Source organism: Candidozyma duobushaemuli (genome assembly GCF_002926085.2).
Source record: "Candidozyma duobushaemuli strain B09383 chromosome Unknown F_B09383, whole genome shotgun sequence".
NCBI lineage: Eukaryota > Fungi > Ascomycota > Pichiomycetes > Serinales > Metschnikowiaceae > Candidozyma > Candidozyma duobushaemuli.
The window spans coordinates 91,963-110,035 of NW_020289899.1; the positions used below are offsets into that span (position 1 = coordinate 91,963).

An 18,073-nucleotide genomic window follows, 5' to 3' on the forward strand; every position below is an offset into this window, starting at 1 on the left:
GTCGATCAAATGGGACGTTGCAGTTGTGGGTGATTGGGCAATTGAGGTCGGGTAGGTGATAGTATGGGGAATAACCTGTGCAGGTTGATGAAGTTGGAGCCGGTGAATGTGAGTCAAAGAAGTCACGGAATCATGGATTTATTGAATCGAAACAAAACTCTGTCAATTTTCTTTATTCGAGTATTTATCGACGTTACAGATTATTTTTCTATTTCTATACTACATGACATGGGGCTAGGATGGACCATATCAGTGGTGATGACCAACCACTTTAAACTACTTCCACCTAACGACAACAGCATATCGTCGAATGAATTTGTTTGGAATGATTATGCTTCTGAGAGACAACCGCCAAGTGCCCATGAGCATTCCCGATGTCTCACTTCCTCAAGGCATCTCTATAACAAATGTACCTCTTCTCGTCGCCAAGAATGAAATTCATCGGGCTCTCCACCATGGATTGGGGCAAGTCAAAGTGGTTACAAAGATCCAGCCACTTTTCAAAGAACAGATCTGCCTGCAGCTCGTGCTCTTGATGTGCAATTTCCAATCCCTTTAACTCGGCAGCCACAAATTCGGCGACTCGCTTCACCTTGAGATTCTCGCCCTTGTAGCCGCTCTTCTTAAGCTGCTTTTCGTATTCTGCGAATTCCACCAAGGTGGCCCGAAACTGTCTGTATAGCTTGTCCTGATCCTCGACCTCAGAGTCTATGGGAAACTGGTCCTTGAATTGAACATAGGGCAACTTTCGTATTTCGCTTTTGTGCTCCTGGAGTGATTGAAAGAAGTGTAAGACTTGCGTGGGGTATATGCCGCTTCTCGACTCACCTTGTTCAGCAACCCATTCATTGAAAATAGCCTCCTTGGTTTCGTCCAGAAGCGTATAGAAAGCCGGCTCCTGCGCCAAAACGGAAACAAGCTCCTCGGCCACAAGAAACCACGGGTCGAACTTGGAGAAAGTGCCCTGATGCTGCGATAGTAGTTCCTTAAAGGCAGATTTGGAATCTTCTTCAGAATCATCTTCACCTTCGTCCTCCAGAATTCCGAGCTCTAGCCCGGCATTGACGTCCTCTTCAGATTCCGCGACATCATTTGCCTGGTCAGCTTCCTCTGGATCGTTAACTTCTTTTGGACTCTCGGCCTCCTCTTCAGAGTCACTTCCGTAACCTTGAAGAATACCCAATCCTCCAGCTTGCTCCTTGGTCTCTTTCTCCTCTTCTTCCTCTTCAACTGGCCCTGCATCCGCCACAATCGACCCAATCAAGTCGTGAGGTACCTCTGGCTCCACGTGTTCCTCCTCCTCTTCACTTTCAGGGTTCTCCATCTCCTCCACCTTTTCCTCCACCTCCTCAACAATTTCCTCATTTTCAGCCTTCTTCACCTCCTTCCGCGGCCGCCCTTTCTCCCTGGGCGCCCAGCCACGAGATTTGGCGAAAAGCACAGCCAATTGGTTGTAATCGATCTTTTCCAGTACTCCCTCATCGGTTTCCGTGATCTGCCACACCGACGCTTTCGTGGCCGAATTGAAGTAGAAATGCCGGCTTTGGTCCGTCACCACCACGTGCCACGGCGTTTCCGGCACAGAGTACACAAAAAGGGCATTTCCAGCCGCCATGGTGAATTGAAGGTGGTTTTGGTTGCAAACCGCGATGTTGATAATCTGCAAGGCTGGAGAGGTGAGGGTGTGGTGATGGAGATGTAGTCGAACAAGGTGGAGTTTTTTATTTCTATGAAGATGAGATTGTGAGGAGTTTGATGCTTTTTCATTTTTAAAAATTAGGGAGGTCTAGGCATTTGGTTGGTCTAGCGACACCATTGTACCTCATTCTGGGTCGCCATGCAGTGGAAACTCCGCAAGATCTCTAACAACCCACAAATTTGGTACTTCTTTAAATTTTCGAATCAGTTATTTTGGAGGGTCTGTGGTGTCCCGATGGTCTAACACCGATATTGACACGAAACTGACAAGCATTTGTGAATGCCCTTTATAAAGACACCACCAATCCTCAGGCAATATTGTCAAAGGATCAAGATCAATGTCAAAGAGCGACAATGAATCTCGCATTGAGCTTTATGGTGGGCGATGGTTTTTGGATTTGGATACTGCCGGAGAAGTGTCTTCCACACCTTCGTTCAAGTCAGACAAATCATTGGATGTATTGCCTCCTTGTTATCAACACAAAAGTTGAAGGTTGCGGAACAGCAAATCTTAGTCTCTAAAATTTCCTTTTTCATTAGCATAGTTAATGAGAGACTGCCAAGACATCCATTTGTCGAACGTCGACTCCAGCAAGCGTCAATATGCTGTAAGTCATAACCATATAATGTTTTTCAAAAGCTTCCGACCCTTATCCTCATCAAGCCTGATTTAGACAGTGGCTCAGGGGTAACTCATTTTGACAAAAAGGGTCCTCAAAGCAGATGCAACTTCAATTGATCGTCGATGTTAATGCACCTGGGGCAGCAGACGATCCATCCATCAACGACACCCAGTCGATTATATCAAATCGATGAACACAATTAGACCCCATTTATGCTCAATTGCTTCTAAACCCCAATACATCGGAAATCCACAGGAAATCCACAAAATTCCAAACGCAATCCACCACCCCTGATCATCACCATTACCCCCCCACTCTCCAATCGCCATTACTGATTCTTTCATCAATCGTCATTCATTGTATTGCACTATAAATTTCGTAACCTCATTGAAAAGACCTCACCAAGAAATCATGAAAACGGAACAAATGGTATTGAAGTTCCTCCTTTTCCTCAATCTGACAGAACGTAGAAAGACGCTCCACTTCATGGTACAATGTGTAAAGAAGAATCAAGAGGATCCCCCTATTGATATACCAAGCTTTTGAGGGGACAAGAAATGTTTTCTGTTGGCTTGGTACCCAATTGGGCCCTATCCGAGATCGACCCAACAATTTTACGAGGTTTTACGCATGTTCCAAAAACCGAATATATTAATAAATCAAGCTATGCTTACGAGCTGCTGGAGTCACACGAGCACCCCAGCCAGCCTTCCCAGAGAAGTAGAGAGAAAATAATGGCTCCACGGGTGCTCTTCCCCCCATTGGCTGCAAATGGAGCAACAGGCGATGGCTGTAGCGGGGAATATACGGAGCGGAGTCGCCATTATTGGCAGTGGCACATAATTTGTGCACGATAGCCGCCGTGCGAGCGAAAAAGTGGCCTGAACGATGTTTGCTTGTGGGAGGAAATTTCGACCCCTGGTGGGTATTTCGGAAGGGATCTTGCATCGCCGGGGCGGCTCAAAAACTCCGAACTTCCCCTTTTGCATCCCCACCGCGCTCAACGTAAATTTTCTTGTTTCCCTGCCTGTTAATTTTTTTTTTTTTTTTTTGAGCTGTCGCGTCACGTGACTGCATTCTTGCAGCGGAGAGATTTGCTGCCCAAAAGCAGTAATGGGGGAAATACCTGGAAAAAGACTTCCAGCGCCAGTCCGGTCCGTCGGGCCGCAGGGCATTTCTTGACGTGGAGGGATGCTAGAGGAGGGGTCGAATAGGAGAGCACACCGGCGTGGGCCCAGCTAAACATCGGCGATTGCAACGTCACAGCAGTTGCAGCCGCACCTGGTCCTGGTGATACCACCCGCTTCGTTTCCGAAGGATCATGATACCAACATATTGACAGACATCTTCATCCGCTGGTCGTCCTTGTCCTTATCGTCGTCCTCCTCGGGCGCCTTTTTGCACGACTTGCGGATCCGCAGAACCGCCACCTCCGAACCTTGGTGGAGGTTTTTGGCGTGCCGTAGTAGCAAGTCCCGTCTAGAGAACGGGCGCAGGCAGATGCCGCAGATGTAGGGCTTGAGCTTGTTGTGAGTCAGTAGAATGTGTCTGGTGAGGTGCTCTTCACGGGTGAAGGCCCGCTGGCAGTGTTTGCAATTGAAGATGCGCAGGTTCCCGGTGGCCGTTTTGGTGCCATAGCCGCCGTGGGCCAATGGCGGGAAAGTGGTGGCATTGTGGAACCCCAGCGACGAAAGCGAGGCCAGGTCGTTTTGGTCTAGCATGGCACGAGGCGTAGATTCGGTTTCTGGCTCGTCTGCCGAACGAGCCATCGTGAGCACATACGGATGGGGAATCTTGGGAGGAGCTTTTGTGCACTGACTCTAGCGAGGCCGGAGACAGCGTAGTTACGGAGACAGGCTTTAGGCAGCAGAGTACCCAAAAAGTGTAAAACGGTGAAAGTCCAGAAAACGAACTGGTTGTGCGAAGGCGGCGGTGGAGGTCCTTATATCTGTCAGTGTTCCCCGCAAACAGCTTGCTAGGGCCAGAGTCGAGCACTGCGACAGGACGGTGGGTTATATGGTGGGGTCGAATTTTCGGAGTTTTACCCCCCGGTCTGCCAAGCGGTTAAGGGGACGTCACTTGAGCGGCAAAATAATATTCAATTTAATTGAAGTTGCTTCCGTCATTTTAGTTTTCTTTTTTGTTTTAGCGTTGATGCTGCTAACTTCAGGGCGTGGGTGGACGGGTTGCCTATTGCCGGTTTGGGACGTTGCCAGATCCAGTCCACTTCTTTTTTTTTCGCAGCCAGTCCCAGCGACGCACACTGCTTGGCATAAAAGAAGGGAATTTCCCGTCGGAATTAAATTTGGTATTTTTTTTGTTTTTCTTCTGCGTTTCAGCGCTTCCGTATTTTCCTCCCTCTCGCTGCAATCGCATCAACTTCACTCACATACTGCAGCGCTGCCTCTCGCTTTGCTGCTCTATTGTCATCTCCCCTCCCATCCCCTCGGACTCCCCTCCATTGAAGCCTCCTATTCTGCAGCCGTACCATAGGAAGTTTTCCGTTTTTGACAGCCGCCTCTTCATTCCATGGGCCTCAGCCTGAATGGACACTTGCCCCCGCTTGACAATGACCTTCTTTGATTGTATTGTGCGGCAGCCGGGGTGCCAGGGTGCATTTTCGGAACGAGCCCCGACCCTCTTGTGAGCCACACTTGCTTGGAGTTGGTATTTTTTTTTTTTTTTTCTTTTGAAACTTTCTTTTGCAACCTAGCTGGTTCTTACTGGGCCCCGCCCATTGTAGCTTTAGACCAGCTTTGATGACCCCTCCTCAAATGTCAACCAAATGTCGTTTTCACGAAAAGCATGCTTCAGAAGTCAGAAGTCTCTTTTCCATGGGCTCCTTGACTGGTGAAGCTCTCTACTGCTTTAGGAATCTGTGCATCGCTGCCTGATCACCGGCCTCAGCCTGCTTTGCTTTGCTTTGCTGTTTTAGCTCCCCTCCTGGGCATTCCTTTAGTCCAGGGCTCACATGTCGCAAATAATGTCAGCAAAGGGTCCACATGATTTGGTGGGATAAAATCATTCAACAAATAATTCGAATAATGCGGCACTGTCAGATAATTATTCTGCAAGTTCAGCGACTAATTCAGCGGAATATTTGATCATGGAGTTACCGCTTTGCCAAATCAATTGTAGACACCGCCCGAACGATATTTCCTCTCTTGGCAAGATGTGGAATTACGGGCATGGAATCCACCACTTCATGCCAATCCGCTCGGAAAACTGCAACCTCATGCTGTCATGGAAGCTTCGATCGAGGGGAATGCTGAAGACGCAAATCTTGTATCTTCTCTAGATCCCCCGCCTGAAGAATGGCAGGTACATTGACCAAATCCGCTCCACGGCACGACTGGCACGTTCTTTGTCCTCTGCACTGGCCACCATAAGCTCATTGAGATCTCTGAGCCAGTCTTCTTGGAGCTTGCTGGGGATGATTTTTCTCAGGAGAAGCGTAAGGTTGATTGTCTCGACAAAAAGCTTTCCATCTCCGATAAGCTTATCGTCCTGTCCCTCTCTGTTCACCAAGGCACCCACCAGATTGAGGCTCTTCAAGCACATGATACGCTGGCTCTTGCTGGAATATCCTTCTCTGTGAAGGGCCAGGTTGGCTTGGTAAAGAATGAAAAGGGAAGGCAGCACAGAAAGCATACCGAAAAGCAACTGCTGCAGCTTGAGCAATTTGTCGATACCGCTGATTGCAATGGCGCCGTCAACCTTGGTCTTTTGGATCTGAATCAAAATCGACCGGATTAACAGACCCTGGATAATCAGCTTGTACGGCGTCTTGATTTCCTTTTCGTATTGCGACATCATAACCGTCAAATCGCCTTGGGCGACCTCCCTATGGACCTGCTCCAAGTTCACGGTCATGCCATTGTCTTTCATGAAGTCAGTCACCATCCGCTCCAACGAGTTGAGGTCAGACTGGAGGGACTCTTTCGATGTGATCGTCATGGTGTCGTCTGAACGGAGTATCGCCAACATGTCCCAGACAGGCTTGACGACCCAATTTTTCCAAAACCCAACCACGGTGTCCACTAAATTGAGCCTGATCCAGTCCACAATGGCAAGACGGTTCTGGTAGATGGAGGTTGTTGTAGATGGACCATACTTGACCAACAAAAGAAGCACAGGCCAGTAGCGGGCTACCAAACCTGGAGGGCGGGTAGCCTTATACTCTGAAGTGCTTTCTGCGTTATCTTCGATTTTCTGAAGCACTTCACTTCTTTCTGGTTTGCACTCGAGAAGTTTGCCCAAAAGCTCGATATCCACAGGCAAACTGTTGATGAACAAGCCCAACTGGCCGTAGTGGATGTCCAATTGCGCCTGGACAGCTTCCTTCTTTTCCTTGATCTCGGTGTCGATGTACGAAAGCGGCACTTTCAAGAAACGAAGCTTAGATCCTCTTAAGACGAAGTTCCTGTTCAAGTGGGCCGCTGTCTGGGCTGCCATTTTGCTGAATGTGTTCCAGAGGGCGTAGAAGGAGCTCTTGATTCTCGCCACGATGCCACTCTGGCTTTGAGAGAAGACCGTGTTGTTCACGCCCCTGGAAGTGAAATCGTAGAGTCTATAAGGCAACGTCTGTACACCGAAACAGACCTTCCCGTAAGTCAGCAGCTTCACGTCGTCCCAGTAGTTGCTTTGACTGGTCAAAACAATGGTCTTGTAAATCAAGGAGTTGGCCAATTCGTGGGCCCCTAGAACCACCAAGTACCTGTCTACCAAGTGGATCAAAGCAGAGTCGATTTCGCTAGTAGGCGTCAAATCATCAAGCTTCAAAGCAAACGCCTTCAACTTGCTGAGGTGGATTTCCGGAAACTTGGCTGTCTTGGCCGCCACCAAGAAGTAGAAGTCCTGGAACAACTGCTGGATCTCCGTTGGATCTTCTGGAGCCTGGGCAGTTTGGAGAAAAAACGCCGTTTCTTCATGTAATTTGTTCAACTGGTCGTGTAGCCGAGCCAGAATGGTGTTTGTGGCCCGGATTTCCCGTAGTGTTTTGGCCGGAAGCCCCAATTGAAAGAAGCTCATGGTTGTTGCGGTTCATTTAGTGAGCGCTCACGATGGTGTGGGTGCACACGGTGGGGTGGTCGGGGTGGATTTTTTGATTTTTTGGATTTGTGATTTTGTTTTTGTGAAGGGTAAGGTTGGGTTGGTTTATGGTATTTTTGCTGCTTTTTTGGTTTGTTGGACAGTTGATGAAGTGGAATATGGGGTGGTTTTCGCAGCCATAGAGGGTAGGAGATTCATAGTAAGAAGAAGGGTTAGGAGGATACAATCGTAAGCGATTTTTATTTTATTGTTTTAGCAGAAGCATAATGTTCCTGGAGGTTACAAATGTTGTAAAACAGAAACGTAATCGATAGTATGGTTTGTAGTTCATCGGTGCATGGAATTCGAAGAGTAGATGTCTTGAAAGGCGAATACCACTGTCTTTCAAAAGTCATTATCGTCGAGAACCAGTCTGAAGTCTTCTTCGTTTGTCCCCTCTTGAAGTATTCTAATTACGAAAATAGGGAAGAATTGTCTTGGGGTTGGTGCTAGGCTTATCTCTTATTTTAAAGTCCCCAACTTTTGAAAGCAGTATTTCAAGCCCCAAATAATCAATCCATTGTCCTGTTTTGGTAAATTTCAATTGTGGTCATTGAAATTTTCAAACATACTCATTTACACCTTGAGCAACAAATCGGTGTTATCTTGTAAGATCATCACTTTAACACCAAATGACCCATTTTTTAATTCCCATGACGAGCCTACATTAGCCCTCCACTAGCATCCTTTCCATCGGCCATCTCCTTCCTACACTCCGTCATTACGCTTCTTCTAGTGATGTATGTACGAGGACCTACTCCTCATCGGCCTTCTCCAAGACACCAGACACCTTGATCAACTCGTCAATCTCGGCGTCGTTCCAAATCTTCCTCAACACAGCAGGCTTCTCGCCACCACCGCTCAACGTGGCAAACTCCAACTTCTCGCTGTTCATGTTAGACGCATCCATCGTCTTCGAAAGCACCTTCACCGCCAACTCACACGCCTCCTTTAACAGCATCTCGTCCTTGTAGTCCTTCTTCAACAACGTCTGTGCGGCGGAGTTGTTGGCGCCGATGGAAATGGCCTTCCAGCCGGAGTAGTTACCACTGGGGTTGGATGTGAACAACTGGTACTTGTGGATATCGTCGTAACCAGCGTAGATAAAAGAAACGCCAAAGGGACGCAAACCACCGTGCTGCGTGTAACCTTGCTTGACGTCACAAACCCGTTTTATAAGAAGCTCACAGGGGATCTCCTCATTGTATGTTTTCAAGTATCTCTGAGCCGTCACCCTGGCATTGTTGACAAGAATCGATGCATCGGCCGTCATGCCCGCAACAGCACACATCATCTGGTCGTTCAATATGTACAACTTCTCTGCGCTTCCGTCGTTATCAAGCAACTTGGAGGTGAACTTTTTCTCACAAGCTAACACCACACCTTCCAGAGACAAAATGCCAATGGCGGTGCCGGCGTTGGAGATGGCTTCCTGCGCATACTCCACTTGGTGAAGACGCCCATCAGGCGAGAAGATGGTTGTTCTGGAGTCGTATCTGGACATGAAGTAGTAGTTGGTGTTGAAGTGGCGATACGTGTGCAGGCCTGAAGTAGGAGGTATGCACTTTACCCTGGCACTCCCACGGGATATTAGGGATGTTTTTTGGCGGAATAGAAAGAGTTCTAGTTAGTATCTGGAAATCAATTTAAAATGATAATGAAAGTTGACAGGGTCAAGAGGAATCGGGAGATTCTTATATGGTCACGTGATCATAGTCAAAATGGCAATATGTTCCCCTTGAATTGGGAAATTACATGCATTGAGGATCTTAGAGGATTCACTGGCTAATTTATTGCCTGAAAGTCTAATTGTTGTTGTGGGCGTGTGGTGTTGGTGTCTAGTGAAGTTGTAAGTTGTAAGCGAGACATCACATACTCATTAACTTGGACCAAAGAGGAAATGGTATTCAATTGACAAAAACATGATTTTTTCTTGATCGGCATTTTAATGGTGTTACGGCAGCAATTCGTAGTTTCAATCTGAGTGATGCCTCATAGTGATGTACATGGAGGCTTTGACATCAATTTAACGAGACAGTCTCTAGTGAGAACATGCTCTCTATTCTACGTCTCTACATAACCTTTGTTTTGGGACGTAACCTTGTGGATCCGCTTAATAAGTTCAATGTCATTAAAGCATCCAAGCGACCTCGGAGTAGTAGGAATGACATCGTCAGAAGTGTCCTCAGAAGTGTATCGACATTTCAACAAGTTCTAGTGAAATTGTGAAAGGAACGTAAAGTGGGCCACAGCCAACTAATTGTGTTTTCTTATTTTAAAAAAAAAAAATGAGGAATTGCATCTTATATAGGGAGAAGAGCTAGGCACCGATCTGTCTATATATCACCTCGTATGCACTACCAACACCTCACTACAGTATCAAGGCTCATATTTCAGAACCACATCTACAACAAAACTTCACAGTTTTATGAAGGTTTTCGTCAGCTCGCTGGACGTGCCGATCGGCTACCTGACCCCGAAATTCCCTGCCATTTTCTGGCCCCTAGGAGGCACCCTGCCCCGCTACAATGAGCTGTTTCTATATTACTCCATAGACATCTGGAAGTTCACCGTTTACTGGGTGATCATTTTCTTCAGCGGAGCGTATTTTCTCGTTGGCATGGCTGCGGCACTTTCCATGAATCTCCGAGCGTATCGAGAGCGCCAGATCGTGGCTTCCAAGAAGAAAGCCGTGGTGGTGCAACTGGTGATTGTTGCTTTTCTGTACTTGGTGGCTGGAGTTTCACAGGGATTCATGCTGGGGGCGATTATTGGGCTTCTTCTAGCGGCCATTTACAGAGCCGGTGCTTTGGCCATGAGCACGTGGATCCCTTTCAGTTGGGGGATGGCATCCATCTTGTATCACATCTGCTCGTCCTACTCGACGAGTCTGTTGTTGATATAGGAGGTGGGTATGAAGCGTTGGAACTAATTGGGCAAAGCCCCGGATGGATATAACTAATGGATAATTGGGATTGGTTAGTGAGGTTGTATATTGTAGGAGGATAAGGAGAGACGCGGTAGGTATGAAGTAAGGAGGATATGGAATCATCGCCTCAAGAACGATCCACGACTATTAGGATATCTCTAATTTATAGACTTCTGAAGTTCGAGGAATGGTAATAGTGTTAGGTACGAGTTTTGGGCATGGAATTCAGTCACATAATGCCAATTGGCCCGCTGACCAATTCATATTCGTGGTTTCTGTAAAGATATCACTACCTTCATCTTATCCAGATTCCCCTGTTTGTCATACAATTATCACTTTCCGCCCCCAATATCATATCAAGCTTGGCTGCGAAATCCATCAACTACAATTTGAGCCCGCCACTCAAGGTTATACATTGTTCAAAAACGAAGGGAAGTAATAACAAAGTGTACTCCTCATTATTGATCTACTTGATTAATGGAACCCAAATCTACAACCTCCCTGCCCCATATCCCATCACCCAAACCAGCCCGCAATCCTGTACTCATTATCAACTACCCCAGAAACACCTTCGAACGATCAAAACCCACCACAAACTATGGACGCCGGCTTTCTCAAGGTGCATTTCTTGGCTCTGAAATTCAGCCTGCCGGAAGCCTTCTCCAATGAAGAGCTCTCTGCAATTGCCCTTGAGGCCCTCCAGATCATGGATCACTATCAGGCGCTTCATCCAATGTACACAAGTTTCCAAGAATACGTCCGAGATCGGCCCGAGGCGGCCCAATTCACCAGCGAATGGGCAAGAAAAGTGGACGGAAACCACCCAAACACGTCTTTTTTGGTCGAGGTGGACGAGGCTGCTTCCACAGATAAGCAGAAGGTTGTCGACGAGTTCAAGCAGATCTTGGCCGTTCTGGTGATCCAGTGTGACTTCCGCATGGTCCAGTTCTACTTGGGCAAGCTAGAGAATATCGTACAGTTTCCCGGCCAGGTTACCAGCCTTCAGGGATTTACGGAAAACAGGTTTTTCGAACACCTCTTCTACCAAACGGTGGCATTGATATTCGGTCACTGGTGGTTTGAACTGGCGAAAAAAGTGAAACACGAAAGTGACGAGCCATATAGTGGGCCTTCGGGACCACGAAATATTGCATCTATCGAGAAACGGACCCATACTTACCACACCCGCTGCTCGTTTTTGTTCAAGTCGCTTGAGGACAAGCCAGAGGCGGTTGTGAACTCAATTCAGCCGGAATTACAGTACTACAACTTGGTGCAGTGGCTCTGTGCGCTAGCAAAGTTCACCCAGGGCAAGTTTCACGTATTTATTGCCGAGTTTGACAGGTTGTACGAGCACATCCTGCCACTAGAATGCTTGGATCTTGGATCTGAGACTTTGTTGATGTATGCGGTGGCTTCAATTGCCACGAGACCGTTTAAAGACCTCAACTTTAATCTGAATGAGGCGCTAGTGGACGCTTTTACTGAAAAGGCAGGATCCCTAGAGCTGAGGGTCTTCGATGTTCTTACTCTTCTATCCAACGGTGAGTTTCACGCAGCCAAGGTCTCTTTGAGTGACGAAGAGCTTCTAAAGAGACTTCATGCTTGTCTAGGGTTTGCTTTGCCGGATGAAAAGGAAAGCTTTTTTGAACGTCTCTGTCGTCTCATCGACCAGAAAGCCTTTTTGTTGATTCTTTCACTCACGAAACGTATACTGCGGGAAAAGCTATTAGCCATGCTTGGCTACGCACCTGGCTCGGCCATCTACGATGATGTCTCCAACAAGTTGCTTCTCTTGGTCTCTGTATTAAGTGCGGGAGAGTCTAGTATAGTCTATGAATCTGCGACCGACCTGTTCTGCTACAAGTTGTCGCCTGATGCGGATAAAATTGATCTTCAAACCAGCGTGGAGGAGCTCACACACGAGGTTCGGGCAGAGGCTTCCGCCAGTATGCTCAAATCGTTGCTCATGAAAAAACACTTCGAATCATGATCAATATCCTTGTGAAAGCTTGTACACCAACTCCATCATAAACAAGCGCCCACTGAGTGCGTTGAAAATAACGTTTCTAACGTCAACTTCAAAGGGCTCTTCGGAGATTAACTGTGACACAAGGTACACGGTAAACATTATGCAAAAAACACCGCAATCGTCAAAGTTATCCTGCTGGTCGCATGGCATCTTCATAACGTTGAGTGTATCGGTGGGTTTAAATATGGCAGTCTGGAGACGCTTGGCAAGTTGGCCAAGAAGCTCTTCTCCTTCGTGATCGTCCTCAGAAGACATCGAGTCGAAAACGTACAATCGTTTCTCCATGATGCTCAAAACACACAATGCCCAATGATCTCCGTTGTTGGCGTTCTCCAAGTCAATGGTGCTTTCAATGAAATTAAAAGGAATGAACAAGAACTTTGCTTTGGCCAACTCCTTCTGAGGCAAGATCGACAGAACCTCTTCCACTACAGGGTAGTGCAAGAACAATTGAACGAGCGAAGGATAAAGTAAAAGGATTTGGTGGCCGAAGGGCGCTTCTTTCAAAAACAAATGCGTGAGCAACTCATACACGAGCGCAATATTGTTATCATTGAGCCACTCCCCAGGCACAAGATAATCCACGTCAGACTTGAAAAAAGCAATCGACTCATAATGGAGCACCTTGAAGTCCGTGGGGTCAGACAGAGTTTTCTTCTTCAAGATCTTGTCGTGGATCTTTTTGATTTGATGCTTCGCTGTGTACTCGTTGAAGTCTTGATCAGTGAAAGTCTCAGCAACCTCGTTTCTGGCGTTCCTGAGTTTCCGGGCGCTTGCCTTCTTCTGCTGTTTCAATTCCTTACGCATCTTTCTTGAAAGCTTTCTAGGGCTCAGACCGTCTTCCTCCCGATGAGTATCGGTCTCTGGAGTAGTATCAGACTCCTCAACCGGCAAGTGCTCATCCCAATTAAGCTGGTCAAAGCCGTTGCTGTGGACCTTTTCCCGGCTCGTATGTTGGCTAGGAACAAACAGGAACCCCTTGTGTGGGTCCAAAACAAGCATCGTTTTGATCCTGGTTGCTGGGGAGTTGGTGATGTGGGGTTCTATGCCTTATCATCAAGTGAAAATTCGCATCCACAACTACTAAGACACCATCAAACATGAGATTGCGGAGCGTGTGCCGTCTCAACTGGGCACGTCTCAGCCACAGCTATGCAACTCGGCCTCCGCTGGTAATCCCGTATAAAACGGGCCAGCCAATGCACGAAACAAGACCACACTACCTACCCGAACCAGGCTTCCTAACTCCAGGAATCACGGCATTGGAGTACTACGATCGCCGGATGCGTCTCGCTAAAGATCTTCCTATACGTTCAGCGGTGATTGTGGCTGGAAACAACGTTGTTCACAGCTCCGGCTCGGTATTTTACCACTTCCAACAAGACACAGACCTATACTACCTCACCGGATGGCTTGAGCCCGATTCGGTCGCCGTGATCGAAAAGGTTGCAGACAACAGAAACGACGATGATGTTGTATTCCACATGTTGGTTCCTCCCAAAAGCCCAGCCACAGAGCTCTGGGAAGGTGCCAGAACAGGACTTGAAGGTGCCTACGATTACTTCAACGCAGACGAGGTTGTTGAGATCAACCGCCTTGATGCCTACCTCAAGGGTATCGTGAAACGAAACGACCATATCTACTTTGACAGCAAGAGCAAAGGCGCCAAACTGTCCAAATTCGGCAACTTCTTCAGTCTAGGCTACCACCGCCAAAGCGACTCCATCGACGAGATGCTCCGTGGAAAATCCGTGAAATCGTTGAAGCTGGTTTTGGCGCAGCACAGAGCAATTAAATCGCCTGCCGAAATCAAGGTGATGCACAAAGCTGGTCAAATCTCCAGTAGAGCGTTCAACACCGCCATGGCTCAGGTGAGTCTGGAACCGTTTGTCACAGAAAAGCTTCTTGCCAAATATCTAGAATACGCTTTTGTGAGAGGTGGTTGTGACCGAGAAGCATACATTCCGGTGGTTGCCAGTGGCCCCAATGCTTTGACCATTCATTACACACGCAACGACGATATTCTCTATAAAGACGAAACGGTATTTGTTGATGCTGGTGGAAAACTAGGTGGATACTGTGCCGACATTTCCCGTACATGGCCCAATTCACCAAACGGCTTTTCTGATCCTCAAAGAGATATCTACACCGCGGTGCTCAACACCAACCGAATTTGCATTGACCAATGTAACGAAAACTACGGCATGTCGCTCCACGACGTTCATGAGCTTTCCGTGACGACATTGCTTCTGGAGCTCCGTTCTCTTCCTGGCTTCTCAAACTTGTCAAGATCTGACGTTTCAAGAGAGCTCTTCCCACACTACATTGGCCACCATCTTGGCCTTGATCTCCACGATACACCCTCAGTTTCTCGTTTTGGCCGTTTACGTAAAGGCAATGTCATCACGATTGAACCTGGCATTTACGTGCCCTACAACGACAAATGGCCCAAGCACTATCAGGGTATTGGTGTGAGAGTGGAGGACGACATTGTGGTGGGAAGCACTCCAAGCGATATCCTCAACTTGACCAGTCTTTGCGCCAAGGAAGTGGCCGACGTGGAGCTGCTTGTTCGTCTGGGTGCCACCACCCCAGGTCTCTACGACGAAGCGGTGCAAATCAGCATATAGAGAAAAAAAATTTTCTATTCACAGGGACAAAGCAGGCCCTCGGGCCACGTAGGTAAGCAGCCGCAACTAGCGACCAACGTTCAACAACAAGCTGTTCTTGGAGTCCTCGCCAGCCTTGCCAGAAGGCAAGTAGGAAACGTTTGACGAGGAAGCCAAGGTCAGAGCAATCTCCCTCGAGGCGTCCAAACGTCTGATCATAAGGAGACCGTCACCGGCCTTGGCCAATGCTTTGGAAACAGTCTCGGCGGCCTCGGCCTCACCCTCAGCACGGATAACGGAAGCCTTTCTTTCCTGCTCGGCTCTGTCAACCAAGAACTTGGCTCTCTCGGCGTCCTGCTGGGCAATCTGCTTCTGCTCAACGGCCTTGGTGAACTCCTTGCCGAAAGTCATGTGCGTGATCAGGACATCCTCCAAACGAATGTTGAACTCGTTGGCTCTTCTGGAGAGCTCCTGGCGGATTCTGGCACTCACCACCTCACGCTGGGTGATCAATTCGGCAGCGTCAAACTGCGCCACAATACTCTTCAAGATCTCGTTACCAATGGCAGGCAACACCCTCTCGTCGTAGTCCAATCCCAAAGTCTGGTAGATTTTAGGGAGGTTCAACACCTCTGGTCTGTGCAACACCCTGAGGGTCAAGCTGACGTTCTGAAGATCCTTGGAACCCGTTGTGGTGGCGATGGTCTTGGGTTTCGTACGCACATCGTAGATAATTGGCTTCTGCAACCAAGGAATGACAAAATGGGTACCCTCACCAATGACCCTGGATTTGACACCGCTAAGACGGTCAAAAATGACTGCTCTTTTGCCGCCTTCAACGTCGTACATGGCCAGCTGAAGCACAGCAAAGGCAAGACCTGCAGGAAGGGCAAGGCTGCTGATTCTGTCAAGAACTCTTTTGGACATGAGGAGGAGGAGTAGTTGATGGCAAGCAAACGTGCAGGACCTGGATATGGGAGGAGTTGCCCCAGTGGGGTTTCTCAACACGGCAGAAAAATGTGGTTTTTTTTTTATATTGATTTTTGTTTGATTGCCTTTGTTTCAGGAAATTGGGTAATTGAACGATCATTGGCTTGGATGTTTTGGTGGGTTGATGGAGGTGGGTTGTCTATGGCTGCGAATAGGGATAGCATGAGCAATGAGGGTAGATAAGGAGGAGTGGGTTGGGATTATTTTATTTCATGAATTTCCTGGATTCTTACGAATAATAAAAAAAAAAGTCAAGGTGGGTTCTTTATTCAATTGCGGTGGTGGTGGGATTTTGGTGGTGTAATTGATGATACTGAAGCGTGAGGTGAGGTGAGGCAATCAGGCAGAAGCAGAATTGGGGGTAAATTTCTGGTGTTTCATTAATTTGCTTTGAATCTTTGTCGGCTTGGAGAAATCTGTATTTGAATAATTGTACCGTGTGCCCCCTGAATTCATGCTACTGAACTTACTACGTATAAAATGGACCGTAGAGCCCCAGATAATGTACAATCGTAATATTTCCAAATGTGACTCAACTTCCTTACTCCAAACATCTTGTATCCTGAAATTTTTCAGAGTACATCAAAAAAATCCACATTTCGACAAGAATCCACCTTCCTTGAAACTCCCCTCAGCTACCGAGATCCTCGGGTTCCATGACACTTTTTCGCAGCCATCTCCTGAAACACCACCCCAGAAGTTTCAGCCCCCTTTACATAATAACCACAAAGCGTTGAATTCTCAAACATTGGCCGCCGCTGCAAATTTCAAAACTCCACCCCTGAACAATTTTTATCGAAAGAGACACCTGAAACGGCAGTCCCTGAATGGTGCACCCGTACACCACATCCCACTATATAATACCAGCAGTTTCCCTTCCTTTCCCACCAACATGGCCTTGGAAGTTAGCAAAGCCGTGCTGTGGGCACAGCACCACGCCAGCCATATGATCCTCCTTGCAGTGTTTTTCCTCATGTCCATCATACGAAATCTCGAATACACCTACCACAAGGCATACCTTCGTCTTCTCCTGATCACCTACTACCCGAACAAGCTGCCCCTGGTGATCCGCAACGACGTGACCCAGTTGGCCAAAATCCCCAAGAGGCTTAGTTGTATCATCAGCATGCGTAGCGAGGACGACGAGAACGGCGGTATCGAAGGTGCCGTATCCGATATCTCTGAACTCGCCGCGTGGTGCTTGAGCGCTGGTATCCCTAGCTTGACCATCTACGAGGAGACAGGTGCCGTCAAGCCTAATTTGGGCGAGTTGGAGAGGTACATCCAGAAGAACCTCCGTGCTTACTTTGGCGTGCCTACGCCTGCTTTCACCTTGAGAGTGCCTCATTCAAATACAACCGTGACCCTGGGAGACACGTCGGAGAGCCAACCTGCGTTGGACATCGCGTTGCTCTCGCGTGTGGACGGCAAGCCCACGATCGTGGAGCTCACCAAAACCATGAGCGAACTCACAGCCAACCACGAGTTGTCGGTTAAAGATATCACCGTGCAGTTGATCGACGAGGAACTCAACGAGCTTGTGGGCCCGGAGCCAGACTTGCTCATTTGTTTCGACCCTGTCTTGGATTTGCATGATTACCCCCCATGGCACTTGCGTTTGAGCGAGTTGTACTGGGATGCGGACAACGACAGCGTCAACTACCCTGTCTTTATCCGTGCGTTGCGCCAATTCGCAAACTGCAAGATGAATGTGGGTAAGTAGGTCAGGCTGTGTTCCCAGCCTATGCTGAGGGGCCCTTCGGGCTTCCTTGCATGTCGTGATGTGCTTATCCCTATAGTATGGTGAGGCAATTGCCAGAAGAGTGCTAGGTCATGGGGGCGGTCAACAGATCGTCAGATAGATTAATAATGGATACCTAGGTGTCAACATAAGCAACTAATATCGTCATAGAAATGCATCAGTTATGAAGGATGTTGTAGAATAGATGTGTAGCGTTATGCGGTGCGGCTGAAACATTACCTCAAGGTGATAAACCACGGATTTGTCGAATTGAAGGGTTTTACATTATGCTTGCTGGTCTTTCTACTCAGTGTTCAAACTCTGAAGAACAATTTCTTGAATTTATAGCTAGTGGTCAAT

At 47.8% G+C, this 18,073-nt stretch overlaps 10 protein-coding genes across 10 annotated transcripts; 4 read left to right on the forward strand and 6 right to left on the reverse strand. All coding sequences in view use genetic code 12, as the record gives it.

Annotated features, from left to right (window-relative positions):
- Positions 1 to 379: 379 nt before the first annotated feature.
- Positions 380 to 1,615, reverse strand: CXQ87_004716 (uncharacterized protein; the record flags this gene model as incomplete). Its single annotated transcript, XM_025483152.1, has 1 exon — positions 380 to 1,615. The coding sequence occupies one exon, from the start codon at positions 1,613 to 1,615 to the stop codon at positions 380 to 382; it is 1,236 nt and encodes a 411-aa protein (XP_025337365.1).
- A 2,025-nt stretch (positions 1,616 to 3,640) lies between these two features.
- Positions 3,641 to 4,090, reverse strand: TRY4 (Try4p; the record flags this gene model as incomplete). The annotated part of the gene is made up of 1 exon (XM_025483153.1): positions 3,641 to 4,090. The coding sequence occupies one exon, from the start codon at positions 4,088 to 4,090 to the stop codon at positions 3,641 to 3,643; it is 450 nt and encodes a 149-aa protein (XP_025337366.1).
- A 1,525-nt stretch (positions 4,091 to 5,615) lies between these two features.
- On the reverse strand, positions 5,616 to 7,352 carry CXQ87_004718 (uncharacterized protein; the record flags this gene model as incomplete). The annotated part of the gene is made up of 1 exon (XM_025483154.1): positions 5,616 to 7,352. One exon carries the CDS (start codon positions 7,350 to 7,352, stop codon positions 5,616 to 5,618), a length of 1,737 nt encoding a protein of 578 aa, XP_025337367.1.
- An 814-nt stretch (positions 7,353 to 8,166) lies between these two features.
- On the reverse strand, positions 8,167 to 8,916 carry PRE9 (proteasome core particle subunit alpha 3; the record flags this gene model as incomplete). Its single annotated transcript, XM_025483155.1, has 1 exon — positions 8,167 to 8,916. The coding sequence occupies one exon, from the start codon at positions 8,914 to 8,916 to the stop codon at positions 8,167 to 8,169; it is 750 nt and encodes a 249-aa protein (XP_025337368.1).
- A 924-nt stretch (positions 8,917 to 9,840) lies between these two features.
- Positions 9,841 to 10,317, forward strand: CXQ87_004720 (uncharacterized protein; the record flags this gene model as incomplete). Its single annotated transcript, XM_025483156.1, has 1 exon — positions 9,841 to 10,317. One exon carries the CDS (start codon positions 9,841 to 9,843, stop codon positions 10,315 to 10,317), a length of 477 nt encoding a protein of 158 aa, XP_025337369.1.
- Positions 10,318 to 10,939: 622 nt separating this feature from the next.
- CXQ87_004721 (uncharacterized protein) lies at positions 10,940 to 12,219 on the forward strand (the record flags this gene model as incomplete). Its single annotated transcript, XM_025483157.1, has 2 exons — positions 10,940 to 12,152; positions 12,209 to 12,219. The coding sequence occupies 2 exons, from the start codon at positions 10,940 to 10,942 to the stop codon at positions 12,217 to 12,219; spliced, it is 1,224 nt and encodes a 407-aa protein (XP_025337370.1).
- Positions 12,220 to 12,334: 115 nt separating this feature from the next.
- On the reverse strand, positions 12,335 to 13,375 carry ULP1 (Ulp1p; the record flags this gene model as incomplete). Its single annotated transcript, XM_025483158.1, has 1 exon — positions 12,335 to 13,375. One exon carries the CDS (start codon positions 13,373 to 13,375, stop codon positions 12,335 to 12,337), a length of 1,041 nt encoding a protein of 346 aa, XP_025337371.1.
- Positions 13,376 to 13,572: 197 nt separating this feature from the next.
- CXQ87_004723 (aminopeptidase) lies at positions 13,573 to 15,003 on the forward strand (the record flags this gene model as incomplete). Its single annotated transcript, XM_025483159.1, has 1 exon — positions 13,573 to 15,003. One exon carries the CDS (start codon positions 13,573 to 13,575, stop codon positions 15,001 to 15,003), a length of 1,431 nt encoding a protein of 476 aa, XP_025337372.1.
- A 66-nt stretch (positions 15,004 to 15,069) lies between these two features.
- On the reverse strand, positions 15,070 to 15,909 carry CXQ87_004724 (prohibitin subunit; the record flags this gene model as incomplete). Its single annotated transcript, XM_025483160.1, has 1 exon — positions 15,070 to 15,909. One exon carries the CDS (start codon positions 15,907 to 15,909, stop codon positions 15,070 to 15,072), a length of 840 nt encoding a protein of 279 aa, XP_025337373.1.
- Positions 15,910 to 16,864: 955 nt separating this feature from the next.
- On the forward strand, positions 16,865 to 17,695 carry CXQ87_004725 (ditrans,polycis-polyprenyl diphosphate synthase; the record flags this gene model as incomplete). The annotated part of the gene is made up of 1 exon (XM_025483161.1): positions 16,865 to 17,695. One exon carries the CDS (start codon positions 16,865 to 16,867, stop codon positions 17,693 to 17,695), a length of 831 nt encoding a protein of 276 aa, XP_025337374.1.
- Between the last annotated feature and the right edge of the window lie 378 nt (positions 17,696 to 18,073).